At 36.9% G+C, this 27083-nt stretch overlaps 1 protein-coding gene across 2 annotated transcripts in view; it reads right to left on the reverse strand.

The window, feature by feature from the left end:
• Positions 1–27083, reverse strand: part of ABI1 (abl interactor 1) — a 93481-nt gene that overhangs the window by 30104 nt on the left and 36294 nt on the right. For both annotated transcript variants that reach the window (XM_087825599.1, XM_016219412.2), the window contains exon 2: positions 26767–26934. In XM_087825599.1, coding sequence (XP_087681725.1) covers positions 26767–26934 — 168 coding nt within the window. The remainder of the gene's footprint in view (positions 1–26766; positions 26935–27083) is intronic.

Consider the following 27083-nt stretch of genomic DNA (forward strand, 5'->3'; position numbering starts at 1 on the left):
CCTGTTAGGGCACCTGCCCAGGTTGCAGGCTCGATCCACAGCAGGGAGCATGCAGGATGCAGCCAATCAATGACTCTCCTATTGATGTTTCTCTCTCTTTCTCCCCCCCCCTTCTCTCTCTGAAATCAATAAAGACATTTTAAAAAAAGAAAAAAAAGAACACCCTACATGGTTCCCAGTCTTCATGGGAAAAACAAAACAAATTCAAAATGGCTCAAATTTGTTCATTTTTCCTCATACATTATTGTGCCCATAACTCTCCTTAAAATCATGTTTTCACCCTTCCTACTTCCCTCACACACTGCAGAAATATTCCAGACACTATTTCAAATTACCTGACTGGGGGAAGGGGGGGAGCATGGAGGGACAGAGAAAAAAAGAGAGAGAGAGAGAAAACTCATGGATAAGTACAAAAGTATGGTGATTGCCAGGGGGAGGTGAGGATGGGTAGAGGAGGGTACGGGGTGATAAATGGTGATGGACAGAGACTTGACTTGGGGTGGTGAACACACAATACAATGTACTGATGATATGGTGTAGAACTGTGCCCCTGAAACCTGTAAAATTTTGTTAACTAGTGTCACTCCAATAAATTCAATAAAAAGGACCCTGGCTTGTGTGGCTCAGTTGGTTGAGCATTGTCCCATGTAGGGAGAACACTGGTTCGATTCCTAGTCAGGGAACATATCCATACCCGGGTTGGGGGCTGTGGGCTCCATCCCCAGTAGGTGAGCGTGCAGGAAGCAGATCGATGTTTCTCCCTATATCTCTCTCTCTCTTCCTCTCTCTAAAATCAATAAAACACATTTAAAAAGATAAAAATAAAAAGGAAAAAAACTACTTGAAAAATTTATCTGAGTCTACTCCCTCTCTCCAGTCTCCCAATTAGGAATCAATCATAAAAGTCCAAATCACAATCCATCCTGCGACACACAACCCTCCATATGGCAGACTGAGTGAATAAAGTAGGTAGGAGGAGGGGAACAAAACTGGAACATTTGTATAACAACAGCATGCATATGTTCACCAAGACAAAGTTAGCTTTTTCAGGAAGATAATTCCTTCACATACTTGAATTCCGTTACTTTCATACTTTTTCCTTCATCTTCAGGTAGCAAAAGAAGCAGTTTAATATAAAAAAAATTAGTTTTCAATTCCAATATACTGGAGATAAAATTTAAGAGTTACACTAATTGAGAGGGACTAGAAAGCCCAGGTGATCACCCTTTAGCAACCTCAGAACCTACGAAGTACAGCTGAAAACCACTGGTAAAAAATGCACACACACACACAAACGTGAAATCAGAAAACCTAGGCTCTTTCACTTACTAGTTGTGAAGTTTTATACAAGTTTTTACATTCACTAAGATTCCATTTTGCTTACATAAAATTGGGGTAGGGTACTATTAGAACCTATAATATTGCTTAATACAAAAGTACTAAAAAAATAAACCAAGTATGAATCTTATTTCAAACTATCCAATCTCGAACCAGCAATTAATTAAGGTAAAGTATTTCTCAATGTTAATACAAAAACATGGACATATCAACATTGTGTATTAGAAATATAATGAATGTGGAACCTGGAGGATGTTATATTAAATGAACTAAGCCAGATGCAGAAAGAAAAAGAAAAAAAACTGCATAATCTCACTTATTGTGGAATCCAAGAAAGTAGAAAACAAAGAAAGTAAAAGGTGGTTACAAGGGGTGAGGGAGGAAATGGGAAATCTAAAAAAGTTTGAACACATAGAAGCAGAGTAGAAGGTGGTTACAGGGGGTGGGGGAAATGGAAAGATGTTGGGCAAAGGTTACAAAGTTGCAGTTATATAGGATGACTAAGTCTAGAGATCGAATGTACAGCAGGATGACCAGTTAATAATACCTTATTGAATACAGCAAATTTGCTGAGAGTAAATTTAAGGTGGTCTCATCACCAAAAAAAAAGGTAACTATATAAGAAGATATGTTAATTAGCTTTATTGTAGTTATGTCACTATGTAATGTATATCAAATCATGATGTTGTACATCTTAAGTATATACAATTTTTAGTTTTAAAAATAAAATTTTTGAAGACGATTAATGTGAATTATGTTTCAATCTCCAATTTTGCCACTAGCAATAATTGCATTTTAGAGGACTCCTCAGAGCCAATCTAATGAGCATTAAGGCTCTGGAAGCTTGAAACTCAATAATTCCAAGGTTAAGACAAACTAAAGAAAATATAGAAACCCAAAGGCAAAATTTGATAAATAAAGATCATGCTTGATGATTCAGCAGCACCTGAAGGAGAAGTGATAAAGTCAAAAAAGAATCTATATGAGGTAGACCTAGAAGTAATGGATAAAATAAACATGTTTAGGGGGAATGACCTTTGAAGGCATGAGTATATTCCTGAAGACCTTATACATAATTCAAAGCTTGCAAAATCCAAGAACTAAGTTTAATACAGGACAGTGTTTGTTTAGAGCCCAAACATCAAATGACAATAAAGTTTTAACAACCTTTTTGTCTAGTTTTGAAATTATACAATGTTCAAAAATTTTTTTTAATTTGAAGGACGTATTTACATTTAAAAATAATTTTTAAAATTTCACTAATGTTTTATATTGCACTTTTAGCACAGAAAATGAAATTGTACTGCATGAGCTGGTAACAAAGACATAATTGCAGTAGTCTAATGCAGAAGAAACAAGGCCTTTGAATTTGCGTAAGTAAATTCAAGAGGCAAAATCTAGAATTAATATAACACAACTAGAAAACTCTTTTGACAGACTCAGTATGACAAGTACAAATAATATAGAGAGTTGTGAGAAAGAATAATGGCAATAGGGAGCATAAGATAATCAACAAATATGATCAGAACGCTTTGAATAAAATCACAAGAAATTCTATACCCATCCAATTATAAATAAGGGAAGAAATAAGAAAACAATGAAATGGAAATTTGAAAGATTAACCTGAAAAAAATAAATAATTATGTGGCCTTCACAGCCAGCTACAACACACCCCCACCTACTCGCAACCATGCATCTCATTGCCCCACTCCCATCCAATATACTATTTACCGATGCCAATTCTTCCCAAACTGACCTACAATGTCTCCCAATAAAAACTTCAACAGGCTTCTTCATAGCTTCAAAATATACAAGGAAAGACAAAGGGGAAAGAATGAGCTAGACATGGATAAAAAAAAATTATAAAAGGTTTGGAAGAGGGTCTTGCCCATTTACATTTATTATAAGGTTCTTGCACAGGGTTAAATAAATGGACCGATTCAACAGAAGAGTGAACTCAGAAACAAATTTGATTATCTTACAGTGATGGTACAGTGGGAAAAAATGCATTATTCAAAGAGGGTGACTAGTTTGCAACCCTGAAAATGGATCCCTACCTCACACCATACAGGGGGGAAAAACAATTCCAGATCCATTAAATGTAAGCGCAAGTAAGTGACATATTTATAAGTGAAATATTATACATTAATGAGAATTAACTACTATGAATGAACTATATATGAAATATAAATAAATCTTACATAATGCTGAATGGAAAACAAAAAAAGCAACCCGTGCTAGACTATATACAGCATGACCTATTTTTATTAAACCCAAACACAAATGAGATTAAACAATAGTTGTTTAGGGATCACATATAATAAACTTTTTTATTTATTTTTTTGTTAATACTCACCTGAGGATATTTTTCCATTGATTTTTAGAGAGGGAGAGAGACAGGGAAGGGAAGAGAGAGAGAAAGAGAGAAACATCAATATGAGAGAGACACATTTATTGGTTGCCTCCTGCACGTGTCCAGACCAGGCCAGGGATCGAACCTGCAACCCAGGTACATGCCCTTGATCAGAAATCGAACCCACAACCCTTCAGTGCATGGACTGACACCCCACTCTATCCATTGAGCAACACCAGCCAGGGCAATGTGATAAACTTTTTTAAAGGGGAAGGAAATAAACATTCCCCTGGAGATATGGATTGAAACATATAGGTAGAAGAAACAGAACTGATCATTTTCTAGTTCACTTTGGTGGTAGATTCATAGATGTTCATTTTATTATTACAAACTTTATAACATACATTATATTTACTCTTTTGAATGTATTAAGTATAAGATAATTTTACAAAGGTCTTTAATTCCACATAAAGTACAAACAGAGCAGAGAGAAAAATGATTACTATTTCTGGAACATCAAAAGACTCCAAAAGGAAACTACTAGTCAGCCATACTTGGCATGCCAAGAAGAAAAAAGGAAGAAGGGGCAGAGGAAAATTCAGGCAGAGGGAACAACATAAGCAAAGTCAAAGAGGTATGAAAATATACCTGCTGAGAGATTAGAGAAAATTTAAAATAGCATGAATAAAAATACACTGAACTCTCTACCCTTAAGAGTTATTAAAGACAACCCTGGCCAGATAGCTCAGTTGGTTACAGCGTCCTGATATGCCAACATTGCAGGTTCAATTCCTGGTCAGGCCACATTCAAGAAGCAACCAATCATCCGGCCAGTATGGCTCAGCAGTTGAGCACTGACATATAATCCAGGAGATCACGGTTCAATTCCTGGTCAGGGCACATGCCTGGGCTGCAGGCTCAATCCCCAGTAGGGAGCATGCAACAGGCAGCTGATCAATGACTCTCTCACCACTGATGTTTCTCTCTCTCTCCCCTTCCCTTCCTCTCTCTGAAATCAATAAAGACATATTTAAAAAAAAAAAAAAGCAACCAATGAATCCATAAACTGGTAAAGCAACAAATAGATGTTTCTCTCTCTATATATAAAAATCAATGAAAGAGTTATTAAAGAAAGACTAAGGAAACTGAAAAGCCAAATCTCACAATTTCTTTTTAAGGACCAAGCATCCCTTTATGATACGAGATTAGAAACTGAATAGACAAAATAAATTTTGTGGAAAGCAAAGGTTCTAAAGGAATGATTAAAATATTCCAAGTGATTTTATTTAGAAAGCATACTTTTAAAACAAATGTTAAAACAGAGTTAAATTTCATAGACTATTTTCAAGTTATCTTCTAAGATATGATTATTTAAAACTATTGTACAAAAATGTTATTTTAATTATGTTCTCTTTCCCTTACCAGTTTGGGGGGAGAAAAGAAAACATTCTTCTTTTAAAAATCCTCCAGAAAAATCCTTTCTAATTATCAAAAGACAGAAAGGCAGGCAGGAAAGATGTATGATACAGCAAAACTACTGCACGTATTTTCTATAATACCATATTTGAAGGCTGACTAGCCTCACAAATGCCTCTGCCGAAACAGAGAGAGAATTATGGGTTTCAAGCAAAGAACCTTGTATATAAGTTAAAAAGCACAATAAATGTTTGCTCACAGGAGTACTACAGAATAAAAATTGAAACACTTCTGCCCTGAATAGAAAAAGGAGAGGAGTATGAAACGGGTAGAAAATGTGCAAGAGTCCTGAGACAAGCCAAACAGAGAAAGCCTTCAGCCAAGAAAGAGACAATCTTTGTCTGTGACTGCTTATTTGGACGAGGCTCTGGAAATGGCCCTATGCCCAAAATTTGGAGTTACAGAGCTTTGTTCAATAAGCTTGAAACAAGGTCCCAATCAACTGTGAAGTTAACTTGATTCAGAATGACCTATATAAACAGTATAAAATAGTTCTATTTAGAAAAGATGAGCTACAAAATAAGACTCTGGTGGAAAACATAATACAAAGCACTGGCATCAGAATTACTCTGAAATATTTATTTAATCCTGGGAAAAACTGGATCTGTCACTAACACTTTGGCCCACACACAATTTTTTAGTACCATCCAATGACACTATTCTGTCTCCTCTTGCTTAAGAATGTGAGACACATTATAGAACACTCCACATGCTAACTATACATCCACCTCAAAATAAAATTTTGTGCTTAATTTAATGATAACCATTTTTTATCCAAATGAGGATCTAAGGTAAATAAGTTTTAAGAGAACATTAAATCACAATTTATCTTCATTTTTTTTCCCCACTGCTTTTCAGAGAGAGTGGAAGGAAGAGAGAGAGAGAGATCAACTAGTTGCTTCTGGGCCAGGATGGAGCCTGCAACCAAGGTACATGCCCTTGGATGGAATCAAACCCAGGACCCTTCAGTCTACAGGCTGACGCTTTAACCACGGAGACAAACTGGCTAGGGCTCAATTTATCTTCTAAATATCAGGTCATAAATTTGTACTTACTCCCCAATCAACTACTCCATACTAAGAATTATTTTTGTTTTAATATTTCATGAGCGTCTCACCCTTCTTAAAAAGACAGTGTAGTCCTGACCAGTGTGGCTCGGTTGGGCATCATCCCATGCACTGAAAGGTTGCTGGTTGGATTCCCAGTCAGGGCACAAACCTGGATCCCTGGTAGGGAGTGTGCAGGAGGCAGCTGACCAATGTCTCTCTCTTTCTCTCTTTCTCTCCTCTCTTCCTCTCTCTTCTAAAAATCAACTTTTAAAAAACTGATTATTTTTTTAATAAAAAGAGTTAGCTTATTTAAAATTATGTAGAAATGTCAGGTATTATAATCTAATGACTAAAAGCACAGGCTTGGGAACCAGATTGCAGAGATTGAAAAGACTACCATTTACTAGCTGTATGACCTTGGACAAGTTACTTAACCACTCTATGCCCTAATTTTTCTTACCATACAGATGAGATTTTAAAACAAACAAAAAATTATATCAACCTCACACCGTTATTATGAGGATTAAATGAGTTAACATGTATAAAGGATTTTTAACAGTGCCTTGCATGCAGAAAAATAAGTTTTTATTATATTTTTCTCTGTTCCCCAATCTATATTCAAGTGTTTAAGCCTGAGTTTACTAGATGATATTAAACCAGTTAAAGCTTATAGTGAATAATAAATACAACTCATATAAGCAATCTTAGAAATTAATAATTGTCACTTAGTTCATTTAAGATATTGTAGCTATATTAAAATGTAACAAAGAGTGGCAAGTCAATTATCATCAATAAGAGAAAAAAAACTCTGGTCTAATACTTTGATAAGATTTGGACTGTACTCAATAGTAGCCCTTTCTGAGCCTCATTTCTTTCACATTTTTGTTCCTATAATTCTTCTTACAAGAAATGACCACATTTGTGGATATCAACTAATCAGAATAGAAGCTAGAACCTAAAACACCTGCAGACTGCCAGGCAATTTATCCTAAAATAAAAATATGGGGAGAGGGGGACGCAAATAGGCAAAGGAGTTTAAGAAGTACAAATTTCCAGTTATAAAATAAATAATTCGCGGTGATGTTAATGTACTGCACAGGGAATATAATTAAGAAAAAACTAGTACAGTGGTACCTCAGTTTTCGAATGTAATCTGTTCCGGGAGACTGTTTGAGTTCTGAAACATTCGAAAACCGAGGGATCAACAGCCAACAGCTAGGCCTCAGGATCTTGCACTCAGCAGGAAGCCGTGTGGCATGTTCAACTTCTGAGGCGTGTTTGAAAACCCAAGCATTTACTTCCGGGTTTACAGTGTTTGTGAACCGAAATGTTTGTCAACAGAGAAGTTTGAAAACCGATGTACCGCTGAAACTTTATATGGTGAAAGATAATTTACTAGATCTACCATTATGGTGATTTTGTAAGGTATAACAGATATAAATGTCAAGTCACTACACTGTACACCTGAAACTAGTACAGTATTATAAACTATATTTCAATAACATTTTTAAAGTAAAAAAGAAATAACTCTTGCCCAGCTAGTGTGGGAGACAACCAACCAATCGATGTGTCTCTCTCACATTGATGTTTCCCTCTCTTCTCCTCCCTCCTTTCCACACTCTCTAAAAAAAAAATCAATGAAAAAAATATCCTTGGGTGAGGATTAACCACAACAAAAAGGCAGTTTTATTGGGATAAATTCACATACAATAAAATTCACCCACTTAAGTGTACAATTTGCTTTTCAGAGAGAGTGGAAAGCAGAGCCGGCGGGGAGAAACATTAAGGGCTGCCTCCCACACGGGCCCCAACCAGGGCCAGGGATTGAGCTTGCAACAGAGGTACAATGCCCTTGGCCAGAATCAAACCCGAGATCCTTCAGTCTGTAGGGCTGATGCTCTAACCACTGACCCAAACCGGCTAGGGTTCTAAAGAGCTTCTTGACCTTCCACTCTAACTTCCTTCCCTCTTACATATTAAATAAATGGATGCATGCATGCTAGACACTGGGATATAGCAATGATCACAACAGACCCCAATGGAAGGCAGATATTGAATAATAGGACAAATAATTATGTAAATCTAATAATAAATGCTATGAAGAGAAAGTACAGGGTGCTATAAAAACAGTTAATAGAGAGCCCTAATAATATGTATGAAGGTGAGAGGCAGGACAGAGAGAGACATTAGGGAAAAACTGCCCTTAAATACAATTTATGGTTAAGACTACAAGGATGAATGGAAGAGTTAGCCAGGTGAAACATGTCTGTAACAATATACGTCAGGACACTGACATGGCAGAAAGCATTGATTAAATCCTGGAATTTAAGAGTCCTAGAGGGTTGCCCCAGACAGGTGGCTCTGTTGGTTGAAGAGTCAACCCTGTACACAAAATTGTTGCGCGTTCAGTCCACAGTTAGGGTGCATACAGGAGGCAACCAATCAATGTTTCTCTCACATTGATCTCTCTCCCTTCCTTTCTCTCTAAAATCAATAAAGCATATCCTCGCGTGAGAATTTAAAAAAGAAAAAAGCTTTTTAAAACAGAGTGTCTAAGAGGCTTAATAGTTAAGAGAGGAAACTAAAAATAAAGGTAGACACCAGGCCTTTAAAGAGTGTTAAACACCATTAAAAAGATTTTTAGATTTTTTTCCTGGCAGTCATTGATTTCCAAACCTCTTTCGCTGTTCAATCCTGATTTTAAGTCCATTCTTACACAGAATCTCAATATAAAATATAAACAAAAGTAGCCTTGTCCTGCCTAAAGTGGAAGGAGGGTGCTTTAGAACTTCAAATGAGCCTCCTATTTACCTATGTGAGGGCAAAGGCAAAACAGGCAACTAGTGAAGAGAGAGAAGGCAATATCAGAAATAACATAGGGTGAGCATATTAGCCAGACTTACAATCAGAAATTGGTAATATATTCTAATTACAATAATTCAGAGCAATTATATAAAAGAAACTAAACCCAAACAAATGGTGAGAGATAGGGGAACACAATGGAAGGCACAGGAACTAGTGTTAGCAGCAGGAGCAGTAGCCTTAAATCCAAAATGATACGGGGCGGGACAGGCTGCAGGAAATTAGAGGAAAAGTCACATAAAGGCCATCCTGAGCGGAGTAATAACTTGTCTTGGCACACAGCCAACCCATAGGGAAGGCACCAGCTTACCTTCCTCACTGCTTTTGATCTGCCTATGTTCCACACTGGCTGCACTTAATCTGCAGCCAGAAGTCACAAATGCCCATTGACATAATCCACACAAGTAAGCCTCCCAGAGCAAAGACCAGGGGGGAAGACAAAAGATCAGGAAGATCAAACAGAAGTTATCTGTCATATAGAAGTATGTATAGAAGTACTAGGAAAAGTCAAACCTGACATTTTGGAACCAAGGAAGAGTTTTCCCTGAGTGAGGACAGTTAAGCTAAAGCCTAAAGAATGAGCAGGAGTTAGCCAGACAGAGGAAATAGGGTAGAAAGACATTCTAAGCAAGGGGACTAGTGAATACAAAGGTATACTTCTAGAACAGTAAGTGAATTAGGATATTTCAAGCACTGAGTATGAAGCAAGAAAGGAAATGAAATGACGCAAGAGAGGCAAGGGTGAGAAAACATCATGCTTGCATCAATGCCATACTAAAAATCTAGTCTTTATCCTGAAGGCAAAGTTTAAGGATTGATATATCATCTGATAGAGATGGGTGTGGGTTTTCTTTATTTTAATATGTTTTTATTGATTTCAAAGAGAGGAAGGGAGAGGGAGAGAGAGAGATAAAAACATCAATGATGAGAGTCATTAAACAAGTGGAAGAATATACCATGCTCATGGATTGGAAGAATTAATATCATTAAAATGTCCATACTACCCAAAGCAATTTATAAATTCAATGCAATTCCTATTAAAATACCAACAGCATATTTCACAGACCTAGAACAAACACTTCGAAAATTTATATGGAACCAAAAAAGCCCCCGAATAGCTGCAGCCATCTTGAGAAAAAAGAACAGAGTGGGAGGGATCACATTACTGGACTTCAAACTGTATTACAAAGCCACTGTAATCAAAATGGCCTGGTATTGGTACAACAACAGGCATATAGGCCAATGGAACAGAACAGAGACCCCAGAAATAGACCCACGCCATTATGGTCAGTTAATATTTGACAAAGGAGGCAAGAGTATCCAATGGAGTAAAGACAGTCTCTTCAATAAGTGGTGCTGGGAAAATTGGACAGATACATGCAAAAAAATGAAACTAGATCACCAACTTTCACCATACACAAAAATAAACTCAAAATGGATTAAAGACTTAAATGTAAGTCACGAAACCATAAAAATCCTGAAAGAAAACATAGGCAGTAAAGTCACAGACATCCCACATAGTGGACTTTTCACTGATACATCTCCTAGGGCAAGAGAAACAAAAGAAAAAATAAACATATGGGACTACATCAAACTAAAAGCTTCTGCACAGCAAAAGAAAACAACCTCAAAATACAAAGGAACCCCACAGTCTGGGAAAACATATTTGCCAAGGATGTATCTGATAAGGGGCTAATTTCCAAAGTATACAAAGAACTCATATTACTCAGCAAGAGGAAGACAAACCACCCAGTTAAGAAATGAGCACAGGACTTGAATAGACACTTCTCCAAAAAGGACATACGGACGGCCAAGAGACACATGAGAAAATGCTCAACATTGTTAATCATCAGAGAGATGCAAATTAAAACCACAATGAGGTATCACTTCACACCTGTCAGAATGGCTGCCATCCACAAATCAACAAACGACATGTACTGGCGAGGGTGTGGAGAAAGGGGAAGCCTAGTACACTGCTGGTGGGAATGCAGACTGGTGCAACCACTATGGAAAACAGTATGGAGGTTCCTCAAAAAATGAAAAATGGAGTTGCCTTTTGACCCAGTGATTCCACTCCTAGGAATGTATCCTAAGAATCCTGAAACATTCATCAGAAAGAATATATGTACCCCGATGTTCATAGCAGCACAGTTTACAATAGCTAAGATCTGGAAACAGCCTAAGTGCCCATCAGGAGATCAGTGGATAAAAAAGCTGTGGGTCATTTACACCATGGAATACTATGCAGCTGTAAAGAAGAAGAATCTCGTACCCTTTGGGACAGTATGGATGGACTGGAGAATATTATGCTAAGTGAAATAAGCCAGGCAGCGAAAGACAAACACCACATGATCTCGTTTATACATGGAATCTGAAGAACTTAATAAACTGATGAACAGAATAGATTCAATGACATGGAAGCATAGATGAGACTGATGAATGTCACAGGGATGGAAAAGGGTGGATGGCGGGGGGGGGGGGGGAGAGTAACCAAAGAATTTATATGCATACATGCACAACCCAAGGATATGGACAATGGTGGGGAGAGGGATGGGACGGGGTGGAACGGGTCACTGGGGAGAAAAAGGAACATCTGTAATATTTTAAACAAAATTTAAAAAAAAAAGGATGAGAGTCATTTATCGACTGCCTCCTGCATGCCCCCTACTGGGGATCAAGCCCGCAACCCAGGCATGTACTCTTGCCCAGGAATCGAACCATGATCTCCTGGATCATATGTCGATGCTCAACAGCTGAGCCATGCTAGCAGGCTGGGTGTGTGTTTTTAATAAAAACAATGGGGACACAAGGTTGTGGGTTTGATATCCGGTCAGGGCACATACAAGAATCAACCAATGAATGCATAAATAAGTGGCACAACAAATCTATCAATATCACTATCTCTCTCTCTCTCTCTCTCAAATCAATAAATAAAAAAATTTTAAGTAATGAGCACTGATTCTTTAAAATGTGTTAGAAGTCAATTCTCTTATTTTTGGATTGAATAAGTCTTGGTCATTTCGTAAGAACAGCATGGCAGAGTGGTAATACCTAATTCCAAGTTCTAATCAACTTCAGCCTTTTTTTTTTAATTCTCCATACTCAGACTTTTTCAGGGAACAGGCAGGCAAAGATATTGTTAGTAATGACATTAAGTAATCTAAGATTCTGAACCAAATCATTGATAATTCAAAATTTACACTAGGGTACATTCATTTTGCTTTGAAATGGATAACTTCCTCAAAACAACACTGACACCTCTGTCCTTTTTGCAAAAGATTATAGAGATCTTCAAAAGTACCATAATGATAATTAAAAGATTCAAAGATCTATTCTTTGCCAAGCCCTACAGGATAGGGATACAATGATGCACAAATAGATAAGGTTCCTGTTATCCTTAAAATTACCTCTAATAGAAGGAACAGGCATTAAGTAAGTAAATATACAAATAAACATAATTACACATTTGTTATATGCTACAAATAAAAGCAACAAGGATGAAGTGAAAAAGAAATATGCTATTAGATTTAGAACAAAGATATCATTGCTGTTCTTTGCAAAAGCAACATCCATGGAGTGGAAGGGACAAAATGAAATCACAATGGGTTAAGGAATACATATGTTTGGAGGAAGAAGACGACATGACATGAGAGAGATTTAACAACTTGGGGTGTGAACTGTCAAGAGAGAAAAGATAGTATCTCAAAGGGTGTTTTTTTAAGATGGAAAAAAACAAACATGCTTGCATGTCAACTGCAAAGGGGAGGGCAAAAGAAGGTGAATATAAGAGAAAGAATGGATAATAGATATGATTAATAATGCCAGTATCTTATTTTCAGGTGTTAGGCTAAGTGCTTTATGTGCAATTCTTTATTTTATCTCTAAGGTTAGCACTTATGTCCCAATTTTGCACATAGGAAAGCTAAACTCAAAGAAGTTAGGTAATGTGAACAAATCACACGGTGGCAGAACTAGGACTCAAACCTAGGTCTTTATGATTCCAAAGCACACCATACCACACTCTTATTCATTCAACAAATACTTCTCAAACCACTTCTTAAGTGCCAGTTACTACGTTTTAAGGAAAAAAGAGATGATTTAAACATGCTCTTTACCTTCTAAAAATGATGAAGGGGAGACAGATACATACTCCAAGTAATCGATAAAAGTAGGAACAAGTTGGGTAGCAGAGCACAAAGACACAGCCAGTGTTTTCTACCCTGAGCTAATCAGCTAACAATTCAGATGGTCCTTGTGTTAAGCAGAACAGAGATGAGACAAAGTTAATTACAAGACAAATAGACTATGGAAAAGCAAAGAGGCGCAAATTTACATCCTATGTTTGGAACACTTCAAGAAGTTGGGACACCCGATACGGAGACACAGAAGAAAAGGCCATATGAGAACCCAAGCAGAGACTGGAGTTATGCAGCCACAAGCCAACAAACACCTGGAGTCACCAGAAGCTAGAAGAGGCAAGGAAAGATCCTATCCTAAAACCTTTGGAGGGGGTGTAGCCCTGCTGACACCTTAATTTTGGACTTCTGGCCTCCAGAACAGTGAGAAAATAAATTTCTGCTGTTTTAAACCATACACACACACACAGAAGAAGGAGGAGGAGACTAAGATGTTGGCATGGCAGGAATGCAATGAGAGTTGGAAGAAACTAGATCAAAGAGCCTTTTATGACACTAAGAAATCTGAGATTTAAACTATAGCAAGAGAAAAACCATTTCCAGGCTTTGAAACAAGATTAGGCTACTGTTAAGGCTCAGAAACCTATTAGAAGGTTCAAGCTGTAGCCTGGTGAATGGCTTATAGACAACCAAAGAACATATGATCTGAAAGAGACTCCCAAACTAGCTATTTATAATCAAGCTATAAGAAGGAGGGTTCAGCCCTGCTGGCATGGCTCAGAGGCTGAGCATCGACCTATGAACCAGGAGGTTACAGTTCGATTCCGGGTTAGGGCACATGCCTGGGTTTCGCGCTCGATTCCCAGTAAGGGGCGTGCAGGAGGCAGCCGATCAATGACTCTCTATAATCACTGATGTTTCTATCTCTCTCTCCCTCTCCCCTCCTATCTCTGAAATCAGTCAAAATATATTTAAAAAAAAAAAAAAAAGTGTTCCAAAGTTCCTTTCTGAAAAAGGTACTCCTTATTCTAAATGAGATGAGAACAGTCCCTTGTTATACTATTAATTAGGATAGAACTAAAAACTGGTTTAGTTTTTTATTCAAACTTTATGATTAATGGGAAGAAGGCTGGAGGTCTGCTTCTTCAACACCACAAATAGACAATCTGAGGCAGAATGTGGACTTGGTGATTCTTTTTCTCCAAAAAAGAATAATCCAAACAGAGGCAAGATAGCCTGTTGTGTACTTTGAAAGCAAAGAACAGAGCCTCCAATTTCCAAAAAATACTCTTTCCTTTGGCGTAGGGCTTAATCATGTTAGCCTGCCATCGGATGATGGTTTAAAAAGACTGATAATTTTTCTCCTAAGCATGTTGCTCTGATTCAGGATCTGTATGGTTCCAACACCAAGCAGCTATCAGAGGCAGAGAAAAAGCAAAAGGATACCATCTACACCCTTAATACAAGACAAGCCAACATTCAGCCTCATCAGTGAAAACAAACCAAAGGGAAATGAATTGTAATTTAGAACCACAGATTTATTTTTCCAAACTTACCGCCAGATACATTCCCCACTCCAAACATCACACCCTATCTCCTAGTAACCCTGAACAAGCCACCCATATCTTTGTCTAATGCCATTACCTCAGACTGGAATGCACTGCACTCTATGTTAGCATGACAAATGCACAAGCTTCTTTCAGATCCCAACTTAAATGTTACTCCTTCAATGTCACCCAAATTATATGCCAATAGGACTTTTTACTCTGTTTAAAGTGTTTATTAAATACTTCCATGTATTGTATTTAATAGTACACATACCAACCCCTCCTAAATGAAATTTTTAACAAACACTGAATGCTTCGTCTATGGCAGGATTAGGGCTAGATTCTAGAATTCTAAAAATTTAATAATACAATCTGCTGCCTTCCAAAAGCTCCCCAAATACAATGAAAACACAAGCTCTGGCCGGTATGGCTCAGGTGATTGGAGTATCATCCCATACACCAGAAGGTGGTGGGTTCGATCCCATCTGGGCACGTGCAAGAGGCAACCAATCAATGTTTCTTTTTCAGATCGATGTTTTTCTCTCTCTCTCTCAAAAATCAATTTTTAAAAACAACAATGCTACACGGTTAATGTAGCATTTGGTAAGTGTTTAAATTGCTAGGAGAACACAGATAATGTCAATGAATGCTATAAAGCTAGCTCACTCAATCTTCATTTCACCCTTCCCACCCCAAACCCAAGACTACCTTCTTGCTCTGCAGAAGCTAAAAAGCTAAAAACAACATCGCCCAATTGCTCTTTTTCAGCTAGGCTCCTGAATACAATTTCTGATCTGCTAATGAAATGCACTTTCATGGGATATGAAAATTGAAAGTGAGGTTAATGAAGATCACTTACTACCCCCTTTACATTACTTTCTATTGGCAAGCAAACTGAGAAATGAGGTATGGTTTTTTCCAAAGTGGGGCTCCAGTATCCATTCTCTAATTCTTCGCTGTTGGGGGGCAACTGCAGTGGAAGCAACAGCTGGACTCCAAGTTCCAATGCCCAGTCATCTGTTATGTGTGTGTGCCAAGAGGCAGCTGAGGGAGCAACAACAGTGGCAGAAGCTTTCTAACCCTCTGTTTAAAAACCTTGAATCAGGTTCTTAAACTCAGTAATTCCAATGACATCATCAAAAGTTACAGCTTCCATAGTGGCTCAATTCTTAGAGGTCTGGGAGTTATTCATGGAAACCAAATTTCTACTTAAAATACCAAGAGTGTGCCTGGCTGGTGTGGCTAGGCAGTTGAGCATCGACCTACAATCCAGGAGATGGCAGTTCGATTCCCAGCCAGAGCACATACCTGGGTTTTGGGCTTGATCCCCGATTGGGGGCATGCAGGAGGCAGCCCATCAATGACAACTCTCTCATCATTGATGTTTCTATCTCTCTCCCTCTCCCTTCCTCTCTCTGAAATCAATAAAAATGTATTTTAAAATAATAATAATAGTAATTTTTCTGGTCCTCTAAGGTTGATGATCCAAGTCTGCCTAATTCTTTGTTCATTCAGAGGTGGGATGGTGGGCTGGCATGTATGCATGTGTTCGAAAGAAGATGACTGAGATACGGAACAGTTTGGGTTACTGTAACTATGAACTTCACAGATCAGAAAATGCTTAAAAAGGAGAGAAGGGAGAAGAGACTGAAAGACAAAAAGACAGGGAGGGACAAAGAAAAAGTATTGTTACCAATTTTATTAACCAGTAACAATATTTTAAAAAAACAAACAAAAATATTACCGTCAATTATCATTTAAAAAATAAAAAGGAGTCTGGCCAGGCATGGCTCAGTGGTTGAGCATCGACCTAGGATCCAGGAGATCGAGGGTCAATTCCCGGTCAGGGCACATGTCTGGGTTTCGGGCTCGATCCCCAATTGGGGGCATGCAGGAGGCAGCCCATCAATGACAACTCTCTCATCACTGATGTTTCTCTCTCTCTCCCTCTCTCTCTCCCTTCCTCTCTCTGAAATCAATAAAGATACATTTTTAAAAATATAAAAATGAAAAGGAAACTCTTAGGACTCAATATAACCTACCTGACATTTCACCAACTTATAATATACATGAACACTAGAATTACGTTCCTTTTCTTTCTTCACAAACCAAAAAAAATTGTGAGAAAACAGGACTGATCTTGGAACTACATCAAGACACAATCTACAAATAAGACCATTCTCAGCTATCTGTGGTGCTAGATGTAGATGGAGGAAGGAAGGAAAAGGGAATGTAGAAACTTCAAAGATTTGATACCCATCTTTCCCAAGTCAATCTTTTTTTTTTTTTTAAATAAATAATCTTTTTTTTTTTTTTTTTTAAATATATCTTTATTGATTTCAGAGAGAGGAAAGGAGAGGGAGAGAGAGAGATAGAAACATCAATGATGAGAGAGTCACTGACAGAGCCCGCAACCCGGGCATGTGCCCTGACCGGGAATCGAACCCGGATCGCCTGGATCCTAGGTTGACGCTCAACCGCTGAGCCATGCCCGGCCGGGCCCAAATCAATCTTATTACTGCAGACCCCAATCTGATCAACCCTAAAAAGTGAGAACAGACCATGAGAAGAAACATGTTTTAAGGTTTCTAAAACACCTCAAAATAAGGTTAATCACCTCACTACTAACCCTAATCTGCAGTTCCAAGATATTCTTTTACAAATAGAAAACCTGTAAATTCTGTCATAGGGTGGGTATGCAGGTCAGGGATGGGGAGAAGTGGGGCTGCCTATAGCCTAATTGTAAATATAAAACAAAGCACATATGTTAGAAAGATTTCTATTAATATGAGTAAAATAGGAAATTTCAGGCCCTGGCCAGGTAGCTTAGTTGGTTAGTGTCATCTAATATGCCAAGACTGTGGGTTTGATATCTGGTCAGGGACATACAAGAAGCAACCAATGAATGCATAAATAAGTAGAAAAACAAATCAATGTCTCTCTCTCTTTCCACCCCTTCCTTCCTCTATTTCTCTCAAATCAATAAATATTTTTTTAAAAAGGAAATTTCAGTTATCTAAAATATCCTTCTATAGAATTATCAATTTGAGAAATCTACTTATACAAATACACAGCACGTCAAGTATCAGCATATAAAAAGCAATTTTGAAAAAACCTGCTAGAGGGCTAGAGATTGAAATGATTATGATTATTATTATTCTTGATTCATTGATTTTAGAGAGAAGAGAGAAAGAAATATCAACTTGTTCCACTTATTGATGCATTCATTGGTTGATTCTTATATGTACCCTGACCAAGGATGGAACCTGCAATCTTGGCATATTGAGAAGAGGCTACAACCAACTGACAGGGCTAGACTGAGTTGAATAACATGGCCAATGAATTGATCAATCATTCCTACATCTGATAAAAACTCCGGAAGTTCAGCAGAGCTTCCTGGTTGATGAACACAATGATGTGCTGGGGGGAGGAGGCAGGGGGTGGGCAGGTGATGCACCCTGATTTCACAGAAAGAAGGGACAGAAACTCTGTTCAGGCGGTTAGTGTCAGAACAGTACTGCAGTCTACCAGCTGGTGTCAAAATACCAAACCTCTAAGGGGCGCTTCTTCCATCATTTCTTACGCAAGCTAACCTCTACCTGATGAATAATATATAGAAGGAATGAAGCCATAAACTTACAGAATTTGTATCATCATGCAATCTGCAGAAGCCCCCTTCCTCACAATTTCTGGCTTCTTTAGAAATGTCAACAAATCAACCTCCAGAAAAATTATATTTTAAAAAAAGTCACTTACTATAAGTAGTTGGAGAATTTGGTGTCAAATCCCAAGAACGCTTAATAATTTCTTCAAAATAAATGTTTGTATAACACTTTATGAGGGGTTGGCAAACTTATGCTGGACAGAGCCAGAGAGTAAATATTTTAGGCTTTGCAGGCCATACAGTCTCTGTCATAACAAACTAACTGTACTGGTAAAAGCAGCAATAGCAATATGTGAAAAAAGGAACGCTGCTATGGTCCAATAAAACCTTATTTGCAAAAATGAGGAAGGGCTGGATTTAGCCCACACGAATCATAGTTTACTGGTCCCTGCACTAGATTAATTATTCAAGAAAACATAAAATATGTAGGTCATCTGATGCCATGACCATACCAATCTTGTCTCCTGTCTTAGAGACAAGATTAATACATTTTTAAAAATTGAATTTAAAGTAGATATATATCATACACATTTCAATGATACAAATCATGTTAGCTGGTATTTTTATGATACAAATCTCATGTTAGCTAATATATGTATATTTTAATAATGGGAAGGGAAGAGAAGGAAAAGAGAGAGGACCAAAGCTATACCAGAAATCTTTATTATACATTAAAGTACTTTTATCTAACTTCAAAATTTCTAGATTTTTAAAACATATTAAAATTCAAAAATTCTTTTTAATATATCTTTATTGATTTCTTTTTTTTTTAAGATTTTATTTATTTTTAAATATATCTTAATTGATTTCAGAGAGAGGAAAGGAGAGGAAGAGAAATAGAAACATCAATGATGAGAGAGTCATTGATCAGCTGCCTCCTGCACGCCCCCGACCAGGGATGGAGCCCGCAACCCAGACATGTGCCCTGACCAGGAATCGAACACCGATCGCCTGGATCCCAGGTCGACACTCAACCACAAAGCCATGCCCTCAGGTAACATGAAAGCATTAGGCACTGTGCTAGGTGCTATGAGTCCTGGTGCTGTAAGTCCCTGGCAGAGGAACTAATTTTGACACAAATATTTATTCATATAGTAAAAGTATTTTATTTTAGATAACAAAAAGATAAGGGTTGGTGCCAAGACAAGGTTTAGTCCCTCAACTCCCCCAAATAAACATTTATATGCTCTGTAGCATGTATTTACATTAAAAAAAAATCTATACTCTATATTAGTACACCTTTACTATAGTTTATTCCTCTATAACTTACCTTTTTAGTAACTATAATTAAAGCAAGAGGGCTTCACTAATCTGAATTAATCAAAGGTGTCCTCCCTCCAAAAGGAGGTGAAGAAATGTGCCCTAAATCATTTGATTTGGGGGCCTTCACATTTACAAGAAAAATGGAGGAAAGTTAGTAACTATTTAGGTGGAATATCAGTCTTAAAATAACAAAGCTGAAGGTAAGAAATACTGTTCCACAATAGGATTTTGGCAGGAAACTCAGAGAACTTTTCACGTTCTCCCCATGATTTTAAGAATGTTATACAAAGCCCAGCTGGCATGGCCCAGTGGTTGAGCATTGACCTATGAACCAGGAGGTTCGATTCCCACTCAGGGAACATGACTGGGTTGAGGACTCAATCCCCAGTAGGGGGGGCGTGAAGGAGGCAGCCAATCAATGACACTCTCTCATCACTGATGTTTCCATCTCTCTCTCCTCCTCTCTTCCTCTCTCTGAAATCAATAAAAAACATATTTATAAAAACAAAAAAATGTTATACAAAGAGGGTAAAGGTGGGATAAATGGTGATGGGAGGAGACTTGGTTTGGGGTGGCAAACACACAATACAATATACAGATGATGTACTACAGAATTGTACACCTGAAACCTAAATAATTTTATTAACCAATGTCACCCCAATAAATTCAATAAAAAAGAATATTATACCCCGGCTTGGAGTGGCTCAGCAGCTGAGCATCAACCTAGGATCCAGGAGATCATGGTTCGATTCCTAGTCAGGGTGCATACCCGGTTGCAGGCTCGATCCCCAATTGGGGGCGTGCAGGAGGCAGCCAATCAATGACGACTCTCATCATTGATGTTTCTATCTCTCTCTCTCCCTCTCCCTTCCTCTATTTGAAATCAATAAAGATATATTTTAAAATATATATATTGTACAATTTTATAATATCCTTTAAAAATACAATTTTAATCCCTATTATGAAGATGACAAGAACCAATCTGTACCAAAGATTTATACAAATATAAAGAAAGATATACAACATTTAGAACTGATTTGTTATAGCATGTGTATTAATTTCCTAATGCTGCTGTTAACAAAATACTTTGTGGCCTCAAACAACAAAAATGTATTCTATTACAGTTCTGGAGGCCAGAAACCCTAACTGAGCCTTACAGGACTAAATCAATATATCAAAAGGGCCACACTTCCTTGGAAGGTTACAAAGGAGAATCTACTTCTTCAGCTCACTCTTCCAGCTTCTGGTGGCTACTGGTATTCCTTGGCTTGTCACCACATCATTCTAATCTCTGTTCTCACTGTCATTTTGTCCTCTGATCTTCTATGTCAAATCCTCTTTGCCTGCTTCTTACAAGGACATCTGTGATTACATTTACAGCACACGTGGATAATCCAGGATAAATCTCCCCATCTCAAGATCTATAATTTACATTTTCAAAGTCCCTTTTTCCATTTAGTATTATAAAGCAACATTTGCATTTCCAGGGATTAGGAACTGGATATCAGGGTTTAGGAACTGGATATCTTTGTAGGCCATTACTCAGCCTAGCACCGTATGGTTCATCTTAGAAATATTAGATGTGCAAATAAATCCATTAGAATACTGAATAGGGAAGGTAAATATATTTTTCTCATGATAAATCAGCCAATCAAGTGAATGCTACAAAATGCTCCTAGCCATTGGGTACTAACTCAACATACCATGCTTTCTCATTTTGATTAACAGTCAATAATCTGCATTATATCTTTCTTTCTGCCATTATTTCAGGTTCTTATGAAAAGCTTATATCCATAGCAGCTAAGAAAAAGTATAAAAGTGACAGTCTTAAAGATGGAATAACAATGCTAGATTAGTTTGCTAAGCCTCCACAGTATAAGCGCATGACATTAAGCTTTTGATTGCCAAAGCATCCATTTCAAATAAACATATTGCCAATTGTATTACATTGCTACTAGCAAAACAACTAAATAAGGAAGCAGGCCACCCATAACATAGCTACTAGCAAAACAACTAAATAAGGAAGCAGGCTGCCCATACCCATGAAGTTTCTCTTTTAGAAAACCCTGGGTAACCTAGAAAACTGATCCCTGAGTGACCCCACTTTTCCTTTCCTATGCTGTAATTTCCACTCTTATGCTTTAAATTCACCAAATAAAGAGTGAATCTACAAAACCCTTTGCATCCTACCCTCAGATTCTAATAAAGGCAGACCATCAGATCCATCCTCCCTCCCTCTCTCTTCACCCCAGACCTCACTGTGTGGCCCTCAGGCATGCCACGTACTCTCCAAGACCTGTGAATAACAAATCTTGATTCTTCAAAGTTCCCTGATGGTTTTGCAGAGGTGGCCCTGAATCATAATAAGAACCACAGGGTCTGGTCCAGCCATAACACTGGCCCAGTGGTGATGAGAGGAATGTTGTGGGGCTCGGTATGAATGTATGTGGGGCTCACTGTGGGGCTTGCCATGTGAGCCTGGTGAGTGCCTCAGGCATTCCTAACCAAGAACATCACAACAGGCTGCCATAACAAAGTACTACAGACAGGATGGTTTAAAAAAAATGAAAAATTTCTCATGATTCTGGAAGCTAGAAGTCCAAGGTCAGTATCTCAGCAGGGATGCTTTCTTCTAACAGACTCTCTCCTGGGCTTCTAAAAGGCCCTCTTCTCTGTTTCACATGATCGTCTTTTTGTGTGTGTCTATATTATAATCTTTTGTTATTATAAGGACACCAATCATACTGGATTAGGGTCCACCTAGAGATCTCATTCTAACTTAATTACCTCTTTAAAGACCCTATTCCAAATACAGTAACATTCTGAGGTACTGGTGCCTAGTACTTCAACATATGAATTCTGGGAAAACATAACAGCCCATAACAAGTGTCAAAGAAGACTAGCATACTTAATCTTATCATGAAACATCTTTAAGAAACTGACTGAGAAAGCCTAAAATAAATATCGACAGGTCTTTAGGAATTAGCAGTAGTCCCTTGATATTATAGATAAAGGTATCACTGAAGTCAATAAAGATGGACAAAGAATTGTATACCAAAGAACCAGAAAAAACTATAGGTGGAAACATATTACAAATCTGGGAGATTTTTATAAATGACAGCATGATGGCCAGTATAGGATGTTGGCAATACATATTGAGACTAAATTGTAACAATCCCATAATGTAATGGGTTCTCCCAAGTGTGGTACAAAGACCCCTGGGGGTCTCCAAAATCCTGCCTTTTCTAACTATATATCTGTGTAAGCCAGACCTTCTTCCTTCAACCAAAACAACAAATCACAACAGATCGAATGCAAAAACAGATATAAGTGCCCTAGCTGGTTTAGCTCACTGGTTAGAGCATTGGACCACAGACTGAAGGGTCATGGTTTCGATTCCGGTCAAGGGCACACACCTCAGTTCCAGGCACAATCCCTCGCCCTGGTCGGGGGGCGTGTGTGGAAGGCAACCAATTGATGTGTCTCTCTCACATCAATGTTTCTCTCCCCCCCCCCTCCACTCTCTCTAAAATAAACAATGGAAAAAATATCCTTGGGTGAGGATTAACAAACAAACAAAAAAACACCAAATATAAGAACCTATCTTTCATTAAATGAAATGTTTAAAGGATTTGCAGAAAAGTAAAAACAGTGCCACTCTTCACAATTTTTTTGTTTTGGATAGCAGTTGTTTTTCATTAAAATATTATTTGTATTAACAGGTAATACGTTTATTTTACTTGAGTTAACATAATTTTTTAATTATCAGTTTTAATTTCTGCTATGCTAAGTATTAGAAGATCTCCTCAAGTAAATCAAATCTCTTTTGGATCCTCAATAATTTAAGATGTTAAGGGAGTCTGAGAACAAAAAATTTAAGAACCCAGAGCACTAAAAAAATAAAAAGAAGAAAGAGAACCCAGAGCACTGATTCAATTAGCACTTCCATTAGAGAAACTTACTCTTATCTCCCTAGTGCCTGTACTAACAAGGTTTGCCTAGTTAGTCAAGCCTAGGTTTACCCATGATATAAGTCTTTATAATGATAAAGGAGTCAATTATTTATCAATGGGACATTACAAACCTAAGCATTTATGCACTTAACAACACAGTTTCAAAATACATAAAACAAAAAATGATAAACATTCACAAAGAAACAGAATCTAAAATTATATTTGGAGATTTCAACATACCTTCCTTAATAATTAATAAAACACGAAGATAGAAAATTAGTAAGGATACAGAAGAATTGAACAATATTATCAACCAACTTGACGTAATGAGACTTATAGAACATTCCACACAACTGCAACAAAATACATATTCTTCCCAAGTGCACACAAAACATTTACCAAGATAGAATATATCCTGAGTAATAAAACAATTCTTAACACATTTGAAGAGACTGAAATCATATAAAGAATATTTTCTGACTACTGTGGATTTAATTAGAAATCAACAACAAAAAGTTCCTTCAAAAATCTTGAAATAGTTGGAAACTTAATAACTCATTTTCAGATAATCCCTGGGTCAGAGAAGAAATCAAAAGGTGAAATTAGAAATTACTTTGAGATAAAAATGAAAACACAACTTATCTAAATTTATGAGTTAGAGACAATATACTCCTTTGAGGGAAATTTACAGGCCTAAAGCACCTTCATTAGAAAAGACAAAGGCTCTCAATGACTTCAGTTTTTACTTTAAGGTAGTATAAAATAAGAGTAAATTAATACCAAGGTAAGGAAAGGAAAAGAAATAAGATCAGAATAAAAATCAAAAAATAGCAGGAAAACAACATCGAAAATTAATGAAGCCAAAAGCTGAGATTTTTTTTAGAAAACCAATACAACTGACAAACAAACCATACTAGTTAGTTAAAAAAAGAGAAAAGACACCAATTACCAAGATCAAAAATTAGTAATGTGACATCACTACAGCTTCTACAGTTTTTAAAAGGGCAAGAGAATGTTATTAACAGTTTTATACAAATAAATATGACAACTTAGGGGAAATGGCCAAATAATCTTGGAAAAACACAGAGCTTACTCAATATGAAACAGATAAACAGAATAGCCCTATATCTATGAAAGTAATTAAATATATAGTTCAAAACCTCCCTACCAAGAAAACTCCAGTTCCAGATGGCTTCACTGCTGAATTCTGCCAAACATTTAAAGAATGAATATCAATTCTACACATATTTTTCCATAAAACTGAAGATGGAATATTGTCCAATATATTTGGTAAGACCAGATTTACACAACACCGAAACCAGACATTACAAGAAAACTACAGACCAATAAATCTGAACAGCACAGAAGCAAAAGTTCTTAACAAAATTTTAGCAAAATAAGTCTAACAATCTATGAAATAGATAATATATCACGTTCAAGTAGTTTATCCCAGGAAAGCAAGGCCAGTTTAACATTTAAAAGAAAAAATGCAATTCACCGTATTAACAAACCAAAAAATATATACATGATCATTTCAACAGGCAAAGAAAAAGTATTTGACAAAATCCATTATCCATTTCTGGTAAGAACTCTCAGCAAACTAGCACTAGAAAACAACTTCCTCATACAGCATATTTCTGAAAAACCTATAGACTATAACCATAGTTACAGTAAATGACTGAATGCTTTCCACTAAAATAGGAACAAGATAACAATGTCCACTTTCACTACTCCTATTCAACAGTCTTGAAGTTTCAAACTAATGCAGTAAGGCAAAAATAAATAAAAAGAAAAAAATGAGAAAAATAGAAATGGAAAGAAGCAAAACTGGTTTTATTTATAAACATGACAATCTATGAAGAAAATCCAATGGAATCTATACAATAGCTACTATAACTATTAAGTGACTTTGATAAGCACACAAAGTATATCAGTATCAACTGTATTTCTGTACATATAAACAAGAAATAATCAAGTTGAGATTTAAAAAAATACCCAATAGCATCAAAAATACGATATACTTTGGAATAAATCTGACAAAGATATGCAAGGCTTGAACACTGAAATCTAACGAAACCACATGAAAAGATGTTCAACATCATTAATCACTAGGGAAAGGAAGATGAAAACCACATTAAGACACTACTACACACCTGTTAGAATGGCTAAAATTTTAAAAACTGACCACAGCAAGCACTGGTGAGAATGTGAAGCAACTAGAACTCTCATTAGTGTTGATGGGAAGGTAAAATGGTATAATCATTTGGGAAAACAATTTGGCTATAAATTTGGTTAAAATGTTAAACAGACATCTACCATGTGACTTAGCCATTCCACTCAAAGGAAGTTAATTTACCCAGGAGAAATAAAAACACATGACTATATAAAGACTTGTACACAAATGTGCACGGTTTTATTTATAATAGGCAAAACCTGAGAACAATCCAGATGTCCATCAACATATGAATGGATAAAATATGGAATGATGGACCAGTACTCAGCAATAAAAAGGAATGAACTATTTTTACATACAACATGAATGAATCTCAAAATAATTACGCTGATGGGAAGTAGCCAGAAAAACAAATAGTATACAGTAGCATACGATTTCATTTATATAAAATTTCAGGAAATGTAAACTAATCCATAGTGATAGAAAGTCTGAGGTCAGGGAATGAAAAAGAGGGATAACAAAGGAGTGTGAGGAAATTTGGGGATGTTCATTATCTTGAATGTATTGATGGTCTCATGGATAATGTATGTATCAAATTTTATAAAACTGTATGCTTTAATTGTGTGCAATTTATTTTACTTCAAGAAAGATCTTATAAAAAAATACAGTAAGTGGTGTTGGTTGCACAGTAACGTCAATATACTTAATTCCAATGAATTATACACTTAAAAATGGTTAAAATAATAAATTTTATGTTGTGTATATTTTACCACAAAAAGAAAACAAACTTTAAAAAAAAGAGGAGTTGGTTTACTGAACTCAAAGCTAAAGCTGAAAGTGGTAATAACTACATTCATCAAGATGATGAGTAAGGAATCCATATATCCAGGCTATCTACTCCTTTGCTGCTGGCTGCTTAAATGTGGATTTAAAGCTGTTTACAAGCTGTTACCTGTGAGATATGATTGATGGAAGACTCCATTCTCCGAAGCTGAGAGGCTTGGATGTCCAGCAATTGGAGTACATTGTTGGCCAATGCATTTATTTGATAAGCAACACTAGCTAGGGATTGGGTTGTGTAGGCTTTGGTCTCTTCTAAAGCTTTTCTCTTGTCTGTAGCCTGAAATAAGAACAAAACCAATATATTTATGTTAACATTCATTAAACATATATTCTATAGAAAGGCAGAGTTACAGTTATTTTTAGTAGCAAAACCCAATTGAATCAATAAACTTATTGGACCAATCTGATGATAGTCTCAGGATACTT

Source organism: Miniopterus natalensis, chromosome 1, assembly GCF_054644295.1.
Source record: "Miniopterus natalensis isolate mMinNat1 chromosome 1, mMinNat1.hap1, whole genome shotgun sequence".
Taxonomy (NCBI): Eukaryota; Metazoa; Chordata; class Mammalia; order Chiroptera; family Miniopteridae; genus Miniopterus; species Miniopterus natalensis.